This window comes from Artemia sp. Qi Xiang Cuo, chromosome 9, assembly GCF_049724085.1.
Source record: "Artemia sp. Qi Xiang Cuo chromosome 9, ASM4972408v1, whole genome shotgun sequence".
NCBI classification, from domain to species: domain Eukaryota; kingdom Metazoa; phylum Arthropoda; class Branchiopoda; order Anostraca; family Artemiidae; genus Artemia; species Artemia sp. Qi Xiang Cuo.
This window is the reverse complement of record NC_142802.1, coordinates 50,191,452-50,215,525: the sequence shown is the minus strand read 5'-3', so window position 1 is coordinate 50,215,525 and position 24,074 is coordinate 50,191,452. Positions and strand designations below refer to the sequence as shown.

General features: G+C 37.2%; 1 protein-coding gene across 1 annotated transcript in view; it reads right to left on the bottom strand.

Moving 5' to 3' along the window:
- LOC148948762 (solute carrier organic anion transporter family member 74D-like) overlaps nucleotides 1–24,074 on the bottom strand; it is a 101,191-nt gene that overhangs the window by 49,360 nt on the left and 27,757 nt on the right. Inside the window, exon 3 of the mRNA XM_089094658.1 lies at nucleotides 8,119–8,334. Coding sequence (XP_088950784.1) covers nucleotides 8,119–8,334 — 216 coding nt within the window. The remainder of the gene's footprint in view (nucleotides 1–8,118; nucleotides 8,335–24,074) is intronic.

Here is a 24,074-nt window from a genome sequence, read left to right as displayed (position 1 = left end):
AAAAACTCAAACACACGCGCAAAAACTTACACACACACACAAAAACTTACACACACACACAAAACTTACAAACACACACACACAAAAACACACACACACACACACAAACACAAACACACAAAAAAACACAAACGAAAATACAAAACACACACGAACACAAACACACAGAAAACACACAAACACACATACACACACACATACACACAAACAAACAGACAAAAACACAAACAAACACACACAACCACACACACACACACACACACACATAGACAAACACACACATAGACATACACACACACATATACCCATACACACACACACAAACACACATACACATACACACATATACTTATACGCCCACACTTATACTCACATACATACACATTTACTCACACACTCATACACATACACACACACACACACACATACACACACTTACCCATATACACATACATACGTATATATACATATATATACATACATATATCACATACACTACACACACACACACATACACACAGACATACACACACACACTACACACACACACACACACACTACACACACTACACTACAACTACATCACATATACATTTATACACCCACACGTACTCTCACTCATTCACACACATATTTTCATACATATTTATTTACATATCACACACACACATAATCTTACACACACACACATACAATCACATTTACACACACACATATATACACACTCATTCACACAAATATACACACACACACATACATACTCACATATATACACACACATGCATGCCCTTACATACAAACATCCACACACACACATACACACATATATATATATACACACACACATACACATACACACACACACACATACACACACACATACATACACACACACACACACACACACACACATACACACATACACACACATACACACACACATACATCACACACACACACACACATATATATATATATATACTATATATATATATATATATATATATATATATGTATATATATATATATGTATATATGTATGTATATATATGATGTATATATATATATATATATATATATTATATATATATCATATATATATATATTATTATCATTATTACTATTATTATATCATATATTATATATTATTATTATTATGTATTATTGTTATTATTATTATTATTATTATTATTATGTATGTATATGTATGTATTATTATATTATATTATTATGTATGTATGTATGTATGTATGTGTAGTGTGTGTGTATGTATGTATGTGTAGTGTGTATGTGTAGTGTATGTAGTATGTGTATGATGTATGTATGTGTGTGTAGTGTGTATGTGTAGTGTGATGTATGTGTAGTGTGTATGTGATGTGTGATGTATGTGTAGTGTATGTGTATGTATGTGTGTGTATGTAGTGTGTATTTGTGTGTGTATGTGTATGTGTGTTTATATATGTGTGTGTGTGTGTGTATGTGTGTGTGTGTGTATGTGTGTGTGTATGTATGTGTGTGTGTATGTGTATGTATGAATGTGTTTAATTATCTTTGTGTGGGTGAGTGAGTGTGAGAGAGAGAGAGAGAGTGTGAGAGAGTAAGTGTGAGAGTGTATTTGAGTGAGTGGGAGTGAGAGTGTGAGATTGGGTGGGATGTTCACTGTGTGTGTGTGTGTTAGTGTGTGGTTGGGTGTGTTTATTTGTGGGTGTGGGTGGGTGTGTGAGTGTGTGTGGGTGTGTGTGTGTGTGTTTGGGTTTATGTGTGTGTGTATGTGTGTGTGTATGCGTGTGATTGTATGTGTGTGTGTATTTGCGTGTGTATGTGTGTTTGTGTGTGTGAGTGTGTGTAAGTGGTTGTGTGTGTATGTGTGTGTGTGTGTGTGTCTGTTCATGTTTCTGTGTTTGTGGGTATGAGTTTCTATGTGGGTGTTTGTATGTGTGTGTGTGTGTGTGTGTGTGTGTGTGTGTGGGTGGGGGTGGGTGGGTGTGGATGTGTGTGTGGGGTTGGGTGTGTGTTTGTATGTGTGTGTGTGTGTGTATGTGTTTGTTTATATGTGTGTGAGAAATATTGGGTGAGTATGTGTGTGTGTGTGTATGTTTGTGTGTATGTTAGCTTGTTTATGTTTGTGTGTATGTGGGTGCAGGAGGGAGTGTGAATGTGTGTGAGAGTATGTGTGTGTGTAAGTGTGTTAGTATGAGAGTGTGTGTGAGAGTGTTTATGTGAGTGTGTATGTGAGAGTGTGTGAGTGTGGTTGGGGTTGGGTGGTGGGGGGTTTTTGGGGATGGGGTCGTGTTTGTGGGTTTGTGTGTGTGTGTGTGTTTATGTGTGTGTGTGTGTGTGTGTGTGTGTACTTAGGTGTTTGTATTTGTATGTATGTATGCGAGTGTGTTTGTCTGTGTCTGTGTGTGAGTGTGTGTTTGTATTAGGGTGTGTGTTTGTGTGTAATTTTGTTTGTATTTTTGTTTTTTTTTGTTTTCGGTTGTGAGTTTTTGTGTGTGTGTGTGTGTTTGTTAGTGTGGGTGTGTGAGATTGTGTGTGTGTGGGAGGGGGTGTGTGTGGTTGTGTGTGTATGGGGGTGGGTGTGTGTGTGTGTGTGTGTGTGTTTGTGGTTGTGTGTGTGTGTGAGTGGATGTTGGTGTGTGTGTGTATGTGCGTGTGTGTGTGTGTGTGTCTCTGTGTGTGTGTAAGTGTGTGTGTGTGTAGTGTTTGTATGTATTTGTATGTGTATGTATTTGTGTGTATATATGTGTGTGTGTGTATGTCTGTGTGTGTATGTGTGTGTGTATGTGTGTGTGTAAGTTTTTGTGTGTGTGTGTGTGTGTAGTTTTTGTGTGTGTGTGTGCTGTGTGTGTGTGTGTGTGTGTGTGTGTGTGTGTGTGTGTGTGTGTGTGTGTGTGTGTGTGTGTGTGTAAGTTTGTGTGTGTGTGTGTGTGTGTGTGTGTGTGTGTGTAGTTTCGTGTGTGTGTAAGTTTTCGTGTGTGTGTGTGCTGTGTGTGTGTCTGTGTGTGTTTTTTTTTTTGTTTTTTTGTGTGTGTTTGTGTGTTTTTTTTTGTGCGTGTGTGTGTGTATGTGTGTGTGTGTGAGATTTCGTGTGTGTGTGTGTTTGTTTTTGTGAGTGAGTTTTGTGTGTGTTTGTTTTTGAGTTTTGTGGTTGTGTGTGTTTTTTTGTTTGTTTGTGTGTGTGTGTGTTTGATTGTTTGTGTGTTTTTAAGTTTTTGTGTGTGTAAGTTTTTTGTGTGTGTGTGTGTAAGTGTGTTTGTTTTTGTGATTTTTTGTGTTTGTGTGTTTAAGATTGTGTGTGTTTAATTTTTGGCGTGTTTGTTTTTTTTTTCTTGTGTTTGTTTTTGATTTTTGTGATTGTGTGTGTGTGTGTGTGTGTGTGTGTGTGTGTGTGTGAGTTTTTGTGTGCATGTGTAAGTTTTTGTGTGTGTGTGTGTGTGTGTGTGTGTGTGTTTTTGTGTGTTAGTTTTGGCGTGGGTGGTGGTGTGCGTGTTTGTTTTCTTGTTTTAGTTTTTGTGTGTGGGTGTTTAGTTGTGGTTTTTAGTTTTTGTGTGTGTGTATGTTTTTTCGTGTGTGTGTGTGAGAGTTCGTGTGTGTGTGTGTGTGTAAGTTTTGTGTGTGTTTGTGTTTTTATTTGTTCTTTTTCTTTTATGTATTTGTGTTCTTGTGAGTTTTAGTTGGCTTGTCTTAGTTTTTGTTCGTGATTGTTTGTGTGTTAGTTTGTGTGTGTGTGTGTGTGTATGTGTGTTCTTTTTGGTTTAATTGTTAGTGTGCGTGTGATTTTTCGTTTTCGTTAGCTTTTTTTAGTTTTTGTGTGTGTGTAATTTTGTTCGGTTGTTTTAAATATATCGAGGGTTTATTTTTATTATTTTTGAGTGTGTGTGTGTGTGTGTAATATTTTTATCGATTTATTTTGAGTTTTTTTGTGTTCATTTGTAAGTTTTTTTTTGTGTGTGTGTGTTTGTGTGTGTGTGTAAGTTTTTGTGTGTGTGTAAGTTTTGGAGTGTGTGTGTGATTTTTCGTGTGTTTGTGTTTGTATTTTTGTGTGTATGTGTGTGTGTGTGTAAGTTTTTGTGTGCATGTAAGTTTTGGCGTGCATGTAAGTTTTCGTGTGCATGTGTAAGTTTTTGTGTGCTTCCCAAATCATAATTTTCTGAAAGGACACACCTATGAAAGGCTAAGAAATCTAGCTTAGAAAGGTCAAAAATAGCAAATTAACCATCCCAAATCATAGGTTTCAGACAACACACACCTACGAATGGCTTATATACCCATCCTATAAAAGTCAAAAAATATCAACCCACACACCCCCACCACAGAGGTTTCATCCGTAACGCTCCAACGACAGACTAAGAAATCTTGTCAAGTAGGGAAAGAAATAGCGCATTAAGTATCCCCAATCATAGGTTTAAGTCCACCAAAATCTCTGACCGGATCAGTCCCCGCGGTCAAACCAGGCCATCATAGCAAACTAGTCATCCCAAACTATATGTTTCAGACAACAAACACCTATGAAAGGCTAAGAAATCCAGCTCAGAAAAGTCAAAAGTAGCAATCCATCCACCCCAAATCATAGGTTTCAGAGACTACACACCTATGAAAGACTAAGACATTCAAATCAGAAAAGCCTGAAATAGCAACCCACCCATCCAAAATCATAGGTTTCAGACACTACACACCTATGAAAGACTAAGAAATCCGGTTATGAAAAGCCTGAAGTAGCAAATTACACATCCCAAACTATTGGTTTCAGACATCATTCACCTACGAAATACTAGAAAACCTTAGCTCAGAAAATCCTGAAATAGCAAACTACACATCCCAAATCATAATATTCTGACAACACATACCTATGAAAGGCTAAGAAACCTAACTCAGAAAAGTCGAAAATAGTAAACTACACATCCCAAATCATAGGTTTCAGCCACTACACACCCATGAAATACTAAAAAATCCAACACATAAAAGACCAAAATAGTAATTAACATATCCCAAATCATAAGTTCAGACATCATTCACCTACTTAATACTAAGAAACATGAGTTCAGAAAAGTATGAAATAGCCAACTACTCATCCCAAACTCGAATTTTCAGACAACAAACACATATGAGTGACTAAGAATACTAGCTCCCAAATGTCCAAAAAGCAAACTATACCTCCCTAATCAAACTTTTCTGAAAGGACACATTTATGATAGGCTAAGAAATCTATCTCAGAAAAGTCAAAATGGCAAATTAACCATCCCAAATCAGAGGTTTCAGTCAACACACACCTACGAATGGCTATGAAATCCTGCTCAGAAAAGTAAAAAAAGTGCAACCCACACACCTCAAAACCTAGGTTTCAGACATCACATACCTATGAAAAACTAAGAAATCCGGTTATGAAAAGTCGGAAATAGCAAATTACATATCCCAAATCATAGGTTTCAGACAACACTCACCTATGAACGGCTAAGAAACCTAGCTCAGAAATGTCAAAAATAGCAAACTAGTCATCCCAAACTATAGGTTTCAGACAACAAACACATATTAAAGTCTAAGAAATCCAGATCATAAAAGTCAAAAGTATAAAAACACATATCCCATTTCATAGGTATAAGAGAAAATATACCTATGAAAGACTAAGAAAACCAGCTCAGAAAGTACTAAAATGGCAAACTAAATATCCCAAATCATCGGTTTCATTCGACAGACAACAACTAAGTACTAATAAAAAAAGCGCAGACAATTGAAAAATATCAAACTATTAATCACAGACTATTGGTTTCAGTAAACATTCACCTACGAAATACTAGATAACATTAGCTCAGATAAGTCTGAAATAGCAACCGCGACATCACAAATCATACTTGTCTGACAACTAAGACCTAAGAATGACTAAGATATCCAGCTCAGAAAAGTCAAAAATAGCAAACTACACATTCCAAATCATAGGTTTCAGACACCACTCACCTATGAAAGTCTAAGAAATCCAACTCAGAAAAGTCAAAAATAACAAACTGCATATCCCAAATCATAAGTTTCAGTCAACACACACCTACGAAAGGCTAAGATACCTAGCTCATAAATGCCTGAAATAGCAAACTACTCATCCCAAACCATTGGTTTCAGACAACATTCACCTAGGAAATACTAGGAAACCTTAGCTCAGAAAAGCCTGAAATAGCAAACTACACATCCCAAATCATAGGTTTCAGACAATACACATCAACGAAATACGGGTGCTCGGGGAGAGCCTTTGTGGGTGTGTGGGTCCCTTGAGGGTGGGTGGTCCTGGGGGAGGTGGGGGGAACGTTGGGGGCCGGTGGGTGGGGCTTGGGGGGCGGGGGAGGGCATTTGGGGGGGGGGGTGGGCCTTGGGGGCGCGGGGAGGGCGTTTGGGGGCGGGGCGTACTTTTGGGGTCGGGTGGAGGGCCTTGGGGCCCCCGTTGGTCCTTGGGGAGGTCGTTGTGCCTTTGGGGGGCCCGGGGATGGCATTTGGGGGTCTGGGTGGGCCTTTGGGGCGCCGGTGGCCCTTTGGGAGCTTGGGGGGCCTTTGAGTGTCCGGGGGGACAGTTGGGAGCCTGGGGGACATTTGGGGCCTGGGGATGGCATTTGGGGGTCTGGGTGGGCCTTTGGAGGACCGGTGGAGGGCTTTTGGGAGTTTGGGGGGGCTTTGAGGACCGGGGGCTTCCTTCGGGGTTGGGGTAGGAGGATTGGAACCCTTTGGGGTTGGGTTAGAGGACCTCACAACACTGTTCAAATGAAACTTGTGTATTATAACGACCACACTCAAATTCTCTTCTAAAATCTCTTCAAAAATCTTCTTTTAAAATGTCTCTATCTGTTTCGCCGAAATAGTTCCATAACCTGTCTAAAACGGTTTCGCCCAAATAATTCTTAAACGTAAATTCAGCGTGTTCCTTTGTTATTGGCATCTCTGCGCTAACGCATTTCAAATTAATATGAAACCTTTTCGCGCGCTAAAACAATTCATCGCTAAGATGTTTCTTGCCTAATTGTTTCCATGGCCTTTGGTTATTGATATCCTTTGGAGTTCGACCAGTAGAACTGTTCCCGAGGCAAAGACATTAATGATTTGGATCTATTCCTGGAGAAATGTTTCTAGGCGAAAATTTTTAAAGTCTGACAGATGATGTCATTGATTGATTGATCTGTCAAGAAAGGGGAAATTAATTGTTGTTTCTAAGGGGAATTATTGATTCACGATAGGTGAATTGAGGTCGACAGCACAGGTGTTCTGACTCGTGACTATACCACGTGGGTTATTGTTTTCTAAGTGTGAAAGTTCCTGTTTTTTCAAATTCTCACTGACAAAACCCATAAAAAAACATACAAAAATGTGAGAAAGTTCCTGTTTTTCAAATTCTCACTGACAAAAACCATAAAAACAGACATAAATGTGACAAAATTCCTGTTTTTTCAAATTCTCACTGACAAAAACCATAAATCATCAATAACCATACATTAAAAAAACAATAAAATTGACAAATTTCTTGTTTTTTCAAGTTATAAATTTCCTTTTTTTTCATTCTCACTTAGAAAACCATAAACCACGTGGTTCTCGTGCCAATATTTGGTGTTAAAAGAGGTTGTAGGTGGCAGCAGGGGTGGGCAATGGGGGCTTTAGGGTCACCTCTACTATCATTTCTAAAACATAACATCCCTCATCCCGCGCCGACTTTCATAAAACAATATTTTGGATGATAATGACATATGTGGTCATCTCTCCAAACACTGCAGTTTTGTCTTCCCATAACTGGCAGACTCACACTCGTACGCATGAGTTTATCTAGGGAGGAGAGGGGGTGTGCTCTAATTTTGTGAGCATATCTTTCTATTTAAAATAGTGAGAATCTGCGTAAAACTAAATGTTTACATTGGAGAAGCTTCGAAGGACACCCCACTCTTCACCCAGCTAACGAGCCTGATTAGTTTCCAATGGTTATTCTAAACTACGCACAAAGACCAAGACAACAAAGTAATATATTGTAGCATCAGTAGAAATAGCTTTTAAGAAGAATGAGAAAACCAGAGAAAGTGGTATGCAAGATAAATTTCAAAAAAACAGTTCAGAAAATTCCTAATTATAACTATGTAGAATAAATAAACTTACCAATTAAAATCGGTGTTTGTGTTTCCTTTGAATTGTCATCCATATAAGCAAATCCTAAAGAATAAAATATCGTCGTTGTGATTCCAGATATAAATTTAGACATGAAAAGTACAACCACTGGGAAAATGGAGCTTTGCTGAGGTTCTGTGCATCCTGATTCAGCACGCAAAGGCGAACTAATGCACACACCACTAACTTCACCAAGAGACGCATTACCTAAAAAGAAACTACCAAGTCAAATGCATTTTCTAAAATCTGCAAAGCCGAACGAAATATGTTTGTGGGAAAATTATTGGAACAATTTTAGTGATAATTTAAAAAGAGCTGACGCTATGCCTTAGCCTGTAGTTAGGTACTTGCTTCCAATGTGAACGGATATTTGTAAAAGTTTAGATGCCTATGAATTAGTACTTCTCTTTTTTCGCTCTTTTTTACCTCTTGGTCTTTACGAATATTCAATTTTCAAGCCAAACCAGGCGCCATGTTTAGCAAACCAATTGTCTTATTTTCATAAGAAAGAATCCCCTTGACAAGACCTCTCAAAAAAGAAACTAGCCAGCCTCATAGCCCCATTCATTTTAGAGACGGTTTCCAGAGGTGCCATTTTTGTACCGGGCCAATTTTTTTTTAATATTGTCGATTGGGATCGATAAAAGTGACGTCGATAAAAGCAATGATAGCTGTCGATGACAATATCGATGTCGAAGCAATAAAAGCGTCGATGACAGCTCTAGTTTTGTAAAAGCACTATCTGTCATATAAGGCTCCCTTATCATTACCCTGACCATCCAGTGGGCTTATAGCACTGGAAATTTGAGAGATACATCAGTGGTAGCCATGCTAAAATGTGATTTTCTTTGGTTTTGGTATGGGGATGGGAAACACTCAGTTACTGTTAAAGGGTTTTCATATAGTGATTTACCCGTCTCTCCATCTGAAACCATTTTGAAGGGTATCAGACTACAGTCTGATATTTTATTTTTCTGATTGCATAAAATAGCTAAGATGGACTCTGTTAACTCGCCTACCAAATTAGAATCAGTGTTCGTTGAGAAATTTGTCATTCCAGGCAGCTTCTTTCATAAAACACTTTGATTTTGGTTACCACATGGTTCATTCTTAATCTGTTTGCAACTCCGACTGCGAACACAATTAGATATTTTGGAGGTTTGTAAGTCAACACGATCATTTAAAATCAATCTGATATGCTAGATTCCTATATGGGCTGTCTAGATGCCGAAACCATTAAATTCACTTTTTACCATTTTTTTGACATTTCACCGTCAATGCAATACGTTCATGAGAAAATTCAGTAAAAAAAAAAAAAAAAAAAAAAAAAAAAAAAAATACAAAGATAAAAATATTTTGGTGATTGAATGCTAGACATTCATTTAAATGCCGGTTCGACTAACTATATATACAAACATACTCGAAAATAGTATTCGTAGTCCAGAGATTACAAGGTTCATATAAACCAACCCTACAATTTTCTTCGACCGGATGATGGGTACATTACGATAGATAGATTTTACTTCATACAAATATAACAACATAAATAATTAAATAGAGCCAACAGGGAGCTAAGCTCGAAAGGAAGGCTAACAATTATTACAATGAGTTCAAGTCCACCAAAAATAAAGATAAAGAAGATAAACCAAAAAAAAAAACATAACATATAGAAGGAGACGGACAAAGGAGGCTACCTCAGCACGGCAAAATCTAAAAATAATACTAAGAAACAAATTATCAAGAAGAATCACCCCGTCATCAAAGGTTATACTAATAACCTTATTATAACTAAAGGTTATAATAATTCTAGTAATATTCTACTAATTTAGTCTTTAAAAGTGATCGGCTATTAATATTTTTAAATTTACTATTTAATTTTAGCCTATTTGCTATAGAAGGGATTTGGTATCTTATTGAAAATTTATCTCTTTCACAATTAACCAAAGGTATTCTATACACTCCAAAAGGAGCCGACGAAGAGGCGAGTGAGCAAATAGGGGTGACGAGAATTTGTGATTCATAAAAATAACTCACTTGAGACTGAATATCATAATGCCAGAGCGATTATTGCAAATCCCCAAGTTTATTAAGGTCTATTGTATAAAGAAATAAAATAAAGTTTTATTTCAGAAAGATTTTGAGGTCGTGCAGGACTATGAAAAAAAGTACTAAGGATTCTTACGGCTTTATTTTGTAATGTCTGGAGGGGTTTAAAATGATTAGGAAATGTATTTAGGTAAATAATGGGACAATATCTTATAGTAGGAGAAAGATACGGAAAAAAATGGTCGAACCAGGAAAAAATTGGTACAGAAATTATTTTTGCACCACTGTGTTCAGAAAAGAGAGCTCTACAGCATATCAAAAATCTAAATCTCCATGCCGTTGCGAAACTCCCTTTTTTTCACGTTTTTGCGCCTATTTTTTAGATATTTCCAGAATCCGAGAATGAGGAACCGTGAAAAGAAAAGTAGTTTATTGATGGTTTCCCTTTTAAGAAACGATTGTTTTTGTGCTCTTTTATTAGACAGAAACATCACGTTTAATCATTTAGTTCTTTTTTATGTTTTGTTTTTGTATGAAGTAAAAAAAAAAAAAAAAAAAAAATCAAGGGACACACGATCACGGGGTATTTTTCGAAGAGGAGCACGAATTTTCGGTTCATTTTTCCCCATCTGAACAAATAGCCTACCGGCGTTCCGAATCCATTTCTTTTCCTACTGAGCTTTATTGCTGACGACATTTTCAACCAGCTGGAAAGTCCCTTCTGATATTCACTTTCTGTTACACCATGCCTTGATCTTACACTCTTTTCAAAGTTGCGTCAGTCTGGTGAGCCTTGTAGAGCCACCTATCTGCAAAAAAACTCCTCAGATGGAAAGTATTTTGGAGTCCGAGCAGAGATTTAACACAGGTGCGTTTTTGTTTATTTTTCTTGCCGATGCTTTTGTAACGTAACTACTAGGAAGCGGAAAGGAATCGGAGGAAGGAAATATAGACAGGAAAGAAGACTCTACGCTCGTCCTACCTCTCTTTTCTGACACACATTTTATCAGCGCCATCTGTCTGAAGAAAACTTAAGTACAGCAAACAAGTCGCTAGAGTGCAGCACGGTCGACGCTGCTAGGCGGAACGAAAAAGTTATTTCTCTAGTGGAAGCGAGAGCAATATCGACTATCACCGGTCCCTTTTACAGATGTGACTGTCAGATTTCCCTGGCCAAAAATCCTTAAAGCACCCATGATGCTCGACACCGGCCCTCAATAAGGTTGACAGTTCATTTATTTTAGCAACCTAAAGAAAACTGTCTGAAGAAAACTTAAGTACAGCAAACAAGTCGCTAGAGTGCAGCACGGTCGACGCCGCTAGGCGGAACGAAAAAGCTATTTCTCTAGTGGAAGCGAGAGTACTATCAACTATCGCCGGTCCCTTTCGCGGATGTGACTGTCAGATTTCCTTGGTCAAAAATCCTTAAAGCACCCATGATACTCGACGCCGGCCCTCAATAAGATTGACAGTTCATTTATTTTAGTAACCTATCTGAACTGGGGAGGGTTTAGCTACAGATTTTTCGGTTCAGAATCAGGGTTTTCATAGTAACATTCACCGACAGCTCACTTATTCCCAGTTCTCTTTTTTAGATGGCTGAGACCGCAGTTTTATGTCCCCTTTGTGAACGTTCAATAGACACCTCAGAATCGTCGGTACTGGCAGAAAAAGGAGCTACGTCGATCAATAAAGCTAGCAAAACGAGAGGTACCAGCATCTCTGTCGAGGCAGGGAACCAAGTCCATGTTGCTTGCAGAAAGACTTTTCACAAACAAAATATTCCTGTCAAAAATTGAGAATGAGAGATGACGAACCTTGCAAGAAAAGATAGAAGCAGAAAAATTGGTACTCCGATCACGGACTCCAAATTTCAACTTCCAAGAGTGTTGCTTTTTCTGCACTACAAGGATAAATCTCAATACTACTCACAGAAAAGAACACGAGTGGTACAAAGTTCGGACTAAAGACTTTGAAGAGAGTATAAAGGCAGTGTGCAAAAGCCGTGATGATGATTGGTCAAATAACGTTTTCCGTCGAATATGTGCAGTGTCAGACCTGCACGCAGTTGACGCCATTTATCACGCAGCCTGTTCTTCTTTGTTTCGATTAAATAAGAGCCTTCCAGCCAGATTTGCGACGCAAGAACTTTTTGATATACTCGAAGATACTGAGCCAGATAAAAAACGTCCAAAAAGGGGGAGGCCAGGTCACGATGAAAGATATCAGGCGTTTTTGAAGCTGGCTACTTTTTTCGAAGAAAATGACGAATAACAGTATACGGTCAGTGAACTTGTTGTTAAAATGGGAGAGCTTTTGAATGGGACAGACCTTGAACCGTACTGTAACAAGTACTTGAAGAGCAAGCTTCTGGAATACTTCTGTGACCAGCTAGTATTTGCAACTATTGACGGTAAGGCTGACGTGGTGACATTCAAAGAAAAAGCATCAGCGATACTCCAGAATTTTTATTACTTGGACAAAACCGATAACGAAAAGAGTGAGAAAATCAAGCTTATTAGAGCAGCAGCAAAGATTATCAAAAGTGATATCAAAGGACTGCCAGCACAGAAGGAATCATATATGCCCGCAAAGCAGATTTCTTCTGGAGAACAGCTGGAAGGCTCTCTACCTGATAGCCTAATGGTGTTCTTAGATGAAATATTTATTGGAACCGATATTTCCTTCAAAGTGCTTGCCATTGGCAATTCCATCGTTCAAGCAGCTCGCCCGCGTGCCCTCATTTGTCCACTGCAACTAGGCTTAGCATTGCAACTGGATCACCATTTCAAGTCCAGATTTATTATTGACACTTTACACAGCCATGGATTCTGCTCCTCCTATACTGAAGTCCAGAAATCTAAACGCTGTGCATCAGTCCATGATGAATCTAGCCTTGCAGGAGTTACCTCCGCACATGCTGTGCAGCATGTAGCTGATAATGCAGATCACGATGTTTGCACGATGGACGGAAGAAACACTTTCCATGGGATGGCTCTGCTAGCAACAGTCACGCCTCCTCTCATTAACATCCGATCGCCCATTCCGAGAGTTGAAGTTTCATTAGATGAAGTAGCCCAAAAAGGAAAAATTCCCATCTACCCTTACCACTTAAGTGAGACAGTGCTTTCAAATTATCAAATGCTCGTGTCGTATTGACGGCTGTGATAGTGAATAGTGTACCTGTAAGAAAAACGGACTTGAGCGTACTATAGCCTGCCGTACCTGTAAGGGAAGCTTGTGCAACAATTCGAAGTTTCAAGAAGAACTGGGTGAAGAAGAAGAACATTTAACTGTGACGATGAAAAATCTAGTTCCTACATTTTGATAATGTGTAATTTTTAAATATTTGAAAATTAAGATTAAAGTTTTTCTCTGAACACATTAAGTTAGAACCTACGTTGTCTCATGGTGTTCGGCGCTGATGTGTTTCATCATTCCTGTTTATTGTTGTTTAGTCTTTTTTTTTCTAAGCCTTTCGTTTACATAGCCAAATAGACTACAACAACGACAAACTTATTCCGTAGTAGACCTTGATAAACGCTGGTAAGAGTTTTTTTCCCCAAAGACACAGTTTTTTTCCCCATTTTTTTTTGCTGATAAATATTTTTTTTCTTTTGGTCAGGTAACGAAATGAGTATCAGAAATGGATTCAGAGTCAAAAGCTGATCTAAAAAGATGTGTAAAACATTATAGTTTACGTTTTTAATTTTTTTCCCGGTTTTTGAGAAAATAAATAAAAAAACATTAAAAAAAAAAAAAAAATTTCGCATCGAGCTAGAGATTTAGATTTTTTGTATACTGTTGAGCATTTTTTTTCTAGTCCGGATGGTGAGAAAACCATTTCTGTACCAATTTTTTCCTGGTCAAAACTTATTTTTCTCCTACTATTAGGTATGATTCTATTAAAGAATGATGAAGAATTTTAATAATTTAAAAAGGAAAAATATAATTTAATCGATGTAAACATCCTAAAGTTTGGCAAATTTTATACGGAGATGGTCAGAATGACTACGGAAACATAAAAGCTCACTTCAATTCAAAATCAACGGACTCGGTCAGAGTCCGAGTATGTAATTATTACTTTCCTCCACCTAATACTAAAAATACCTTCACCTGATATGCTAATAATTCTACATAGTTTTAATTCCCTAATTTCTGCGTTTGCAATTTTTCTAAAAGTAAGAATAATCCCAAAATATTTATATATCTTAAACCATCTAATTCTACACCCAGAAACAACTAACTCATCAATCCCAACTTTAGCAACTCCTTGCTTACATCTCCCAAAAACCATAAATTCTGTCAAAAACAAATTGACAACTAAACGATTACAAAAATATCACTGGATAACCGAATTAATTTCAGATGCCATATTCTCGATCAATAATGAAGGGGTTTTAGCTTCAACTGATACCACTGTATCATCTGCAAACATAACTGCTAGGCCATCCACATAGGATAGACAATTAGGGAGATCATTTATATATATTAAAATTACAAACGGTCCAAGTATAGACCCCTGGGGCACTCCAATAGCATCCAGGGAGTTAGGCTGAGACAGATGGCCTTGTAGGTCTACTTGGAATCCGTGATTTCGTAGATATGACTTAATAAAATCCAATGCCTTTCCACGAATTCCAGAGTTATTCAATTTTTCAAACAAAATGGAATGATTTAGAGCATCAAATGCTTTTTTTATATCGTAGAAAATACATGATCCATAATTACGATTATTCAATGAATCATTAGTTTTAAGCAAAAGGGCTGCAACTGCTTGTTCAGTAGAACGACCCAATCTAAATCCAAACTGGCTTTTGGTTAAAAGATTTTTTTTATCCAAACAAGACCAAATTCTTTTGTGAAATAACTTTTCTAAAATCTTTGACAAATGAGAAAATATTTCAATAGGTTGTTAATTATCAATATTAGTTTTATCAACTTTTTTTTACCATGGGATAACTCGGGCAATTTTCCATTAGTAGGGAATACCCCAGAAGATAAACACAAATTAAAAATATAAACAAGAGGTATATGAATTACAGATGCAAGGTGTTTCAAAAGATTAGTTGAAAGTCCATCCAAGCTCAATAATTACCTCTATTTAGATTTGTTTAATTTTTTTGGAATTCATCAAGACTAACTGGGGTCAAAAACATACTTGGATCCTCTGATTAAAGAAGGTATTTTTTATATGAATCAGCTGAAGTCGAGCCAAAACCACAAGTAAAATCAGAACCAATACTAGCAAAATGAGCACCGAAAATTTTGCAATGGCTCCATTTCCCTTTGATTCAAGACTATTTTTATCTATTAATGTTTCTGGGTAAAAATTATTCCAATTATTTCCAATTTTTAGATCCCATGTTTTTTTGGGTGAATCCGCATTCCTAAAAGAATTTTCAAAATACCTTTTCTCACTCGTTCTAAGAGTTTTCACCAACAGATTTTTATAACTTTTAAATCGTATAATATTATCAGGTGATGGATATTTCATTCTTATCTTATATAGACGATTTTTTCATTAATTGAACTCAGGAGTGACTCATTAATCCATGGTTTTCGTGGAAAAAAATTTTTACGATGTATTTTTTCATAAGGACAAAGGTAGTCTAATCGTTCATTTAATACTCTATAAAAAATATCCAATGATCTATTAGGACCTCTCTCTTCTAAAACTTCACTCCAATCTGCGTCACCAAGGGCTACTTTTAAATTATGTATATTTTTAAGTGAAAGATTTCTCTTTCTTGTAATGATCTCCCTAATCAAAGTCTTTTGAATCTTATATAGTACAGCAATAATACGGGAAAAAAAAATGCCCGAACCAGGAACAAGTTGATAAAGTAATGCTTTCTTCACCAACCGGACCAGAAAAAAGCGCTGAACGACATATCCAAAATCCCCATCTCTAACACGTTGCGAAATTTGTTTTTTTTCGCTATTTTTGTTACATTAACTTTTATTTTTCATGAAAAAATGAAGTGTCACGAAATGAGTGGTTGATACGTCTATCTGTATCAGAATTGAGAGATGAAACCGTTTCTGACGTTATTTTTTCTTATAAACGTCAAATAAAATGAAAGAAAATCTATTTTTAGTAAAAAAATAGCAAAATTTTGCTATTTTTGGCAAAAAAACTAAGTGATAACCACGATATCTTTTTTTTGTGTGTGTTTTTTTTTGTCCGTTCGTTGTTTTGATCGGGTGACTTTGGGAAAAGAACGAGCGTGGGAGGGGGCCTAGTTGTCCTCCATTTTTTGGTCACTTAAAAAAGGCACTAGAAATTTTAATTTCCGTTCCAATGAGCCCTCCCACGATATTCTAGGACCACTGGGTCGATAGGATCACCCCTGGAAAAAAAAACAAAAAAACAAATAAACACGCATCCGTGATCTTTCTTCTGGCAAAAAATGCAAAATTCCATATTTTTGTAGATAGGAGCTTGAAACCTCTACAGCAAGGTTCTCTGATACGCTGAATATGATGGTGTGATTTTTATTAAGGTTCTGTAACTCTTAGGGGTCTTTCCCCCTTTTTTCGAAAATCAGCCAAATTTTCTCAGGCACGTAACTTTTGATGGGTAGGACTAAACTAGATGACACTTATATATTTGAAATCAGCATTCAAATTTGATTCTTTTGATGTATCTATTGGTATCAAAATTCCGTTTTCTAGAGGTTCGGTTACCATTGAGCCGGGTCGCTCCTTACTTACAGTTCGTTACCACGAACTGTTTGATACATCCGGATCTTTCCAGGCTAGCGTGATTACATTTACGCACGTTCTAAACACCATCTTGTGGCAACCGAGCTGTAGTCTTATGCAAATAGAAAGTTATCTCTGCTCCGGATCGTTCAAAGAATCTCATTCAGGTTTGTAGTTTATTGATATAAATTCTCGCGAGCTCGGCTCTCTACGCTCATCTTTTAGCACAAGATGCCGGAACTTTGGATACTTTCGGCCTTGAGAAACTCTTCAACGACATCCTTGAGGGAAAAATGTCCCCCAGAGACCTTGATGAAGCACCAGAGCTGGGGCTAATGGAAAGTTTTATCAAACAGAAGATTGAAGACCTACGAGATCACCGAACAGCAAAGCTCTGGCTGCAGTACCTTGACATGGTTGGAAAGCTTCTCAAGTTTATACGTCCCGAGAGACTGGGCCTATGGGACCTATATTTGCAGGTTGCAGCAGAAATGCTCCCCTACCTAGCCGCGTCTGGGCACAGCCTTTACGTGAAATCTGTCTGGTTGTAGATTCAAGAGATGACTAAACTTCCCGGTCATCACTCAAAACTGTTTCAGATATTCAGTCAGCAAGGGCAAACGATTAGAAGGTCAGTTCAGTTTTGTGCCGGCTTCTCACCAGCCTTAGTTGTTGAACTAGAGCAAATCCAAAGCCTTAAGACATCATGAGGACTCACTGGTGGGGATGGCATGACTGAAGAACAGAGCATGATTTGGGTCCTATCGAGGCCGGCGTGTCTTGAGGTCAATCTGTTGATGCAGAGCCTGACGAATATCGGCTACTCTACAAGCGAGCAGCATTGTGACTTGAGTGTGAACAGACAAACTCGTGACTGTGAAGATACCGCGAAGTTGGTAGATTTCTTCGAAGTGTCATCCCCATTCAAAGGCAATGTACAACTGAGAAACGTTGCAAATTGAGTAAGTTCGTCTTCAGGCGTAAATGTTGACGAAGCCGAATCTGCTGGGAAGAAAATCTTAGACAAGATGTCAGAAAAGACCTTGAAAGAACACGTCTTTAAAAATAAAGACCAAGTGACTCTGATGACTACAAAAAAGCCGGGCTCTTCTGAGGTGGCGCACATCGACCCGGCGCTACTTTTTCAGAGGTTCATTATCGATCCCCAGAGGTCTAGTCTCAAGGAAGATTATTTAAAGTTTGACCTCTGTACCATTCCTCCTGCTCTTTTCGAACGAAACGGATTCATGCGAAAGGCCAACAAGCCGGATCTAGCAAAAGCAGTCTATCAGTCATGTGGGTTTGACGCTCAGTCCCCAAGACCGGTGGGAATTACCAGCTTCGTCTTAGACGGGGGCGCCCTTCTCCATCGGATCCCGTGGAAGGTCGCTTCCACAAACATGGCTATCACGTCTTTGTACATTCATTACGTCGAAAAAAAGTATCCCCGTGCAGTTGTCGTCTTCGACGGATACGACGGCGGTCCGTCAATCAAAGATGCAACCCATTTGCGTCGAGCTGGATCTATCGGCCGCGAAGTGTTGTTTACCGAAGACATGAATCTTTGCATGAAGAAAGAGGAGTTTCTTTCAGTCAAGGAGAACAAATCGCGTTTTCTGAAGATTTTTGGAAACGCTCTGGTAGCCAGCGGTTGCGATGTATACCACCCTGAAGAAGATGCTGATCTAGACATAGTGAAGAAGGCTACGGAAACTCCAGTCCATAGCTACACCATTGTGGTTGCTGATGACAAGGATGTTCTCGTCCTCCTCATATATCATATAGATACTAGTTCAAATCATGTTTGCTTCCTACCGGAAGTGGAATTTTGAAGTGAATGCTCAGCTTGAGATGTTTGTTAGACAAAAGACAAGCTAGGGTCAAAATTTTACCAGCTGATGCCGTTCTGTCATACCATACTGGGTTGCGACACAACATTGCACCTTTATGGCATCGGAAAAGGAAAAGCTCTTCAGCTATTGTCGTTCAGCTTGAGTTTCAGAGACACTGGTACCCTGTTAACCGAAAAATCGGCATCTCATGAAGAGATAGCTATGACTGGAGAGAAAGCTTTGCTGATACTCTACAACTTCCGGGATCTGCCAAGTCTTGACACTGCCAGGAGCCAAGTTTTCCAGAGGAAAGTCAATACTGCCACCTCATTCGTACACCCACAAGAGCTGCCTCCAACTATGATGGCAGCGAAGTATCATTCGTTCCGAGTCTACAGCCAGGTTCAGATTTGGCTAGGGAACACGGTTGACCCCCTAAGCTGGGGATGGAATCTTCAAGGCAACGAAGTCTTAGAGCCAAAAATGACAGATCTCCCCGCTGCTGCTCCTCATCTTCTAAAGACAGTGAAGTGTTCTTGCCGAGCTGATGGTTGTGACAGTGAGAGATGCTCCTGCAAGAAAAATGGCCTGGAATGCACCATAGCTTGTCGAGTATGTAGGGGAGTTTCGTGCAACAATGCGAAGTGTCAAGAATATGAATTTTCTGAGGATTAGCTTTAAGCCTGTGATTTAATTTTCCCTGTGATTTTTGTTCCTTTGATCAATCAAATGTGCAATTTTCTTACGTTTTATTACAAACAATTTTTACCACGTCGTTTTTTATAGTGATGAAGGTGAATGGATTTTGATCTCAAATGCCTGCGAAGAGCAAGGTTTTTGGGGAAGGTTGGGGAGGATGGGTATTAAAAAGATCTTGAAGTATCTCAGAAAACCTAGCTTGTCAACAAAAAACTGATCTAGAAACTTCTATCGAACGCTTGTTTTTTTTTTACCTAAAAAGTTAAAATTTGTTCATTTTTGTTCAAAAACAGAGTATTTCTGATTTATTTTTGATATTTCGGATAAACTAACATCAGATATCGTTTCAGCTTTTAAATCTGATACAGAAAGACATACAAAACACCGGTTTTGTGATATTTCACTTTTTTTCCAAAAAAAAAAAAATTAATAAACAAAGACGGCGAAAAAAACAAATTTCGCACCGAGCTAGAGATGGGGATTTTGGATATGTTTGGATAGTGAAGAAAGCATTACTTTATCAATTTGTTACTGGTCAAAACTTATGATTCCTGTACTATCCGACATAATCATACAATGATCTGATGATTCATCCATAATCACTGACGTAGCCTCACGTGTATAAGGCGAGAGAATATTGTCAATAAGCGAAGTAGATGAGTCGGGTATACGTGACGGGACAAAACAAGCCGGATATAAATTACAAGAAAAAGAACATTCTAAAAACTGTAATGCATAATTATCAATCCCATGATGGTCTGAAGGTAAACATCTCATTAGGTCTATGTTAAAGTCCCCAAGGATCATGAATTGAATACGCCGACTTGAAAGGTAAACTAGCATATTTTCCAATCTACTAATGAACTTTAGCTTACTAGAAGAAGGGGGACAGTATATCGTTACAATTAAAGGATTTTTTATTATTAGGCAAAAAAAAAATTCAACTACACAACATTCAAAATTCATTTCAATATTAAAACATAAAAAATCATCTCTCATTCGTGCAGGAATAAAATTTTTAATTAAGACAGCTAAACAACCATGTTTTTGCTAGGTTCTATTTCTATGAAAAAATTGGTTATCTTTTACATCAATTTTATTTGCAGAAATTTCATCTAGGAAAGTCTCACAAAGGCCTAAAATATAGGTGCCCGAATAAAATAAAAACTTCTCAATCACACCCCGGCCATTCATCCATCTCCGACAGTTCCAGAACGATATCTTCCTAGAATAATAATTTTTTTGAGTTATTTCACTAAAAAATACATGTTTATTTAGTGGAATATTAAAAGAATGTGAAATATCATTAATCTCATGAGCTAAATGATCTTGAAAAACCAAATTAAATAAAACTGACCTTCTTTCTAATTCCTGTAACCTTGATAACGGGATTTCATTCAAATCACTATCCATTATCATAATTTAGTGCCACACGAAAAGATAGCCTCCCTGTCTTCCCCCACCAGAAGCAAAAAACATTGAAAATCACACTTAATGAGCTTTTTCTCATGGACGACAACATAACACTCAGCTGTGAGCCATAATAGAAAAAATAACACCTAGATATTGATAAAAAAAAATGAGTTTTTCCCCTTCTCAGCATAAGTAGGTTAGATAGTTACACTGGAAAAATCAAACAAAATAAGAAAAACAAAAACAAAAGTTACTTCCCGACCAAACCACAGAATGCATATTCACAATAGTCAACCGGTCACAACTTAAACCAATCTAATTTCTTTTTGACGCCAAATTCATCGACGTAGCACAGCACAGGGGGAACTACTGGTAGGATCCAGGCTTTTGAACCTTTCTGTTTGAGCTCATTTTTCTTCTTTATAAGAGATTATCTAATTTCCCGGACTGATTTGTTGACATCATCTGTTAAGTAAACCTTTGAGAAAATATGGGAATTCTCAATCTTTATTTCTTTTCTGAAATCATGGTCTCTAATTTGTTTTTATTCGCTTGCAAAACCATATATTTATCACTTGTATTTTTAAGTCTGAACTTGGTAAATTTATCATTTTGTTCCGTGATTTGAAAATCACATCGAACACGTAATTTCAGCAATAATTTTATCATTAATTTTATCAGACTCTCTTCTTTTGATGAACAATTTAAATTCCATGCAATAATATTATTTCGCCGTTCAGCATTTTCTAGCATTAATATTTTGTCTGAAAGTGGCCCGAGTCTAGAATTGTCAACCGTCTTACTTGATGATGTGTCTTTAACATCCTCTGTTAACTTTGAGATAGCATCATCATGAGCTCAACTTGAGCTTTCCAATGTAAAGGTCCTGGAGGATACACTTCTTATTTTAAATCTAATTTCTGTTATTTCATTCCTTAGACCTTGCACTTCATCTTTAATAATTTTAACAGTTGATAAAATCTGCTCTACACTAGCTGCAAGATTTTGGATTGATTCATGTATGGTTATAGATTCAGTAGAGTCGCGAGACCATTCCAATTCAATTTGTTTTTTCTTTCTTTTCCCATCACACAAATTAGTAAGCACTAGCTAAGAAGATAGTCAAAAATAAATTGATTACGTCACACAGGTGTATTGTCCACTTGAATTTATTTAACTGGCTTGTGCAATAACTGGTAGCCCTCCTCGCATTTAGGTTAACCCTGGATCTAATCCTGGATCTACGAAAGAGGAAGAGAAAAAGTTTTCCAAATGAAAGTAAAGAGCGAATGTATAACTTAAAACAAGCAGTAATTATTCCGTGTGTGAGGGGGACTACCCCGTCCTTGACCCTCCTATCTTTACGCTAACATGTTATAGTGCTTTAAAATACTTCTTATTCCAATATAGCAGCTCTTGCATTTGAGCAGTCGTTGTTAAAAACAACTGTAAAAAAAAGTTAAAATTTACCGTAAAGAGAGGGGGGTTGAGGAGAGAGCAATTCACTTTAATATACGGAATGATTTATGTTTGTTTTAAGATTAATTTCGCTTTTTACTTTCATTTGAGAAACTTTGCTTTTTTTATTTAATAACAAATAGAGGATATTTCTGAATTGACCAGAAGACCTGGCAGTGATTTTCAGCCATTAATTAATGACAAATCAAAACTTTCAACTCAGTTTTCTGCGATTAGAACTTATTAATTTATTTTCAGATGGAGCAAAATAGAATGAGCAACCATTTTTTCGAAAAAAACGTCATATATCAAGCTTCAACATTACGTAACCCGCAAAACAATAAAATACTCTTATCCTTGGTTTTTTTTTGGTTTGCAATTTGGATTAGCTTCTCGCTTTGACTATAAGTGTGATAAACATTTTCTTTTTTCATGAACAGGCTATAATTTATATTCGGCCTAATGTCTAATTTGTATAGACATTTCACGTCACGCATGGACAGCAACAAACCTCAGATTTGACTAACTTTCCAAGTCATTACTTATATATATATATATATATATATATATATATATATATATATATATATATATATATATATATATATATATATATATATATATATATATATATATATATATATATATATATATATATATATATATATATATATATATATATATATATATATATATATATATATATATATATATATATATATATATATATATATATATATATATATATATATATATATATATATGTCACCTAACATATCAGTCATTACAATGTAACCTAACTTAAGTTTTGCAAGTTTTTATGTTACTCGTTACCGAAAGTAACGAATAACATTAAACTTAAAGCGGACAGAAGTTATTCCGTATACGAGGAGGGTTGCCCCCTCATAAATACCTCGCTCTTCACGCTAAAGCTTTTTAGTACTTTAAACAGGTATCCTATTCTAATTAAATGGTCCTTGTGTTTCAGGAGTCTTAAGTGGGGTTCCAGGCGTATACCCCCCCCCCCCTGCAGAAAATACCCTCCTGGCCGAAAATACCTTCCAGAAAATACCCCCCCCCCCCCCGTGGAAAAATAAGGCTTTCCAAATTTGAGAATTTTATTTGAGTTTTATTTTTTTAATTTTCGTAGGGGAAAGGAGTTTTGGTACTTGTGCATTATGCACCACTCACTCAAGTTTACGCTGCGTAAAATTCGAGAACACAGTGTTTTTTTTTTGTTAGTTTCTTCGTTACTTTAGAAATAAATTTGATCTAGATTTGCACATTAGGGGGGGGGGGTAAAGTATAGCGGGTCTGCATGCAAAATGTGTTTGGTACAGTTATTCTGCGTATTAGATAGATAGTTAAATAACTGCATTTTAAAGCCAAATATATGGCCATGAAGACATTAAAGTAAAATAAATTAATATAGTGAATGGGGGGGGGGGGGTTGTTTAATCCCCCGAAAAACACCCCAAAACAAAAAAAACTCCCCGGAAAATGCCCCCCCCACGGAAAGTAACCTCCGCAGAGAATACCCCCTTCTTGGAAAATACCTTCGCGGTAGATACCCTCCCCCCTTCCTGTGGAAAATAAGGTTTCTAAATTTGAAACTTTCATTTGAGTTTTTTTTTAGTTTCGTTGAAAAGTGCTAAGGAACGGGGAAAAGAGGAATTTACACACCAGAAGTATCTTAAAAACTCAGAAAAAAAACACAAATCCATTTGTGTGTGTGTGTTTGTCACAGTTTGTATAATATATGCCTACCAGTAAGTTTACCGTAGATGATTT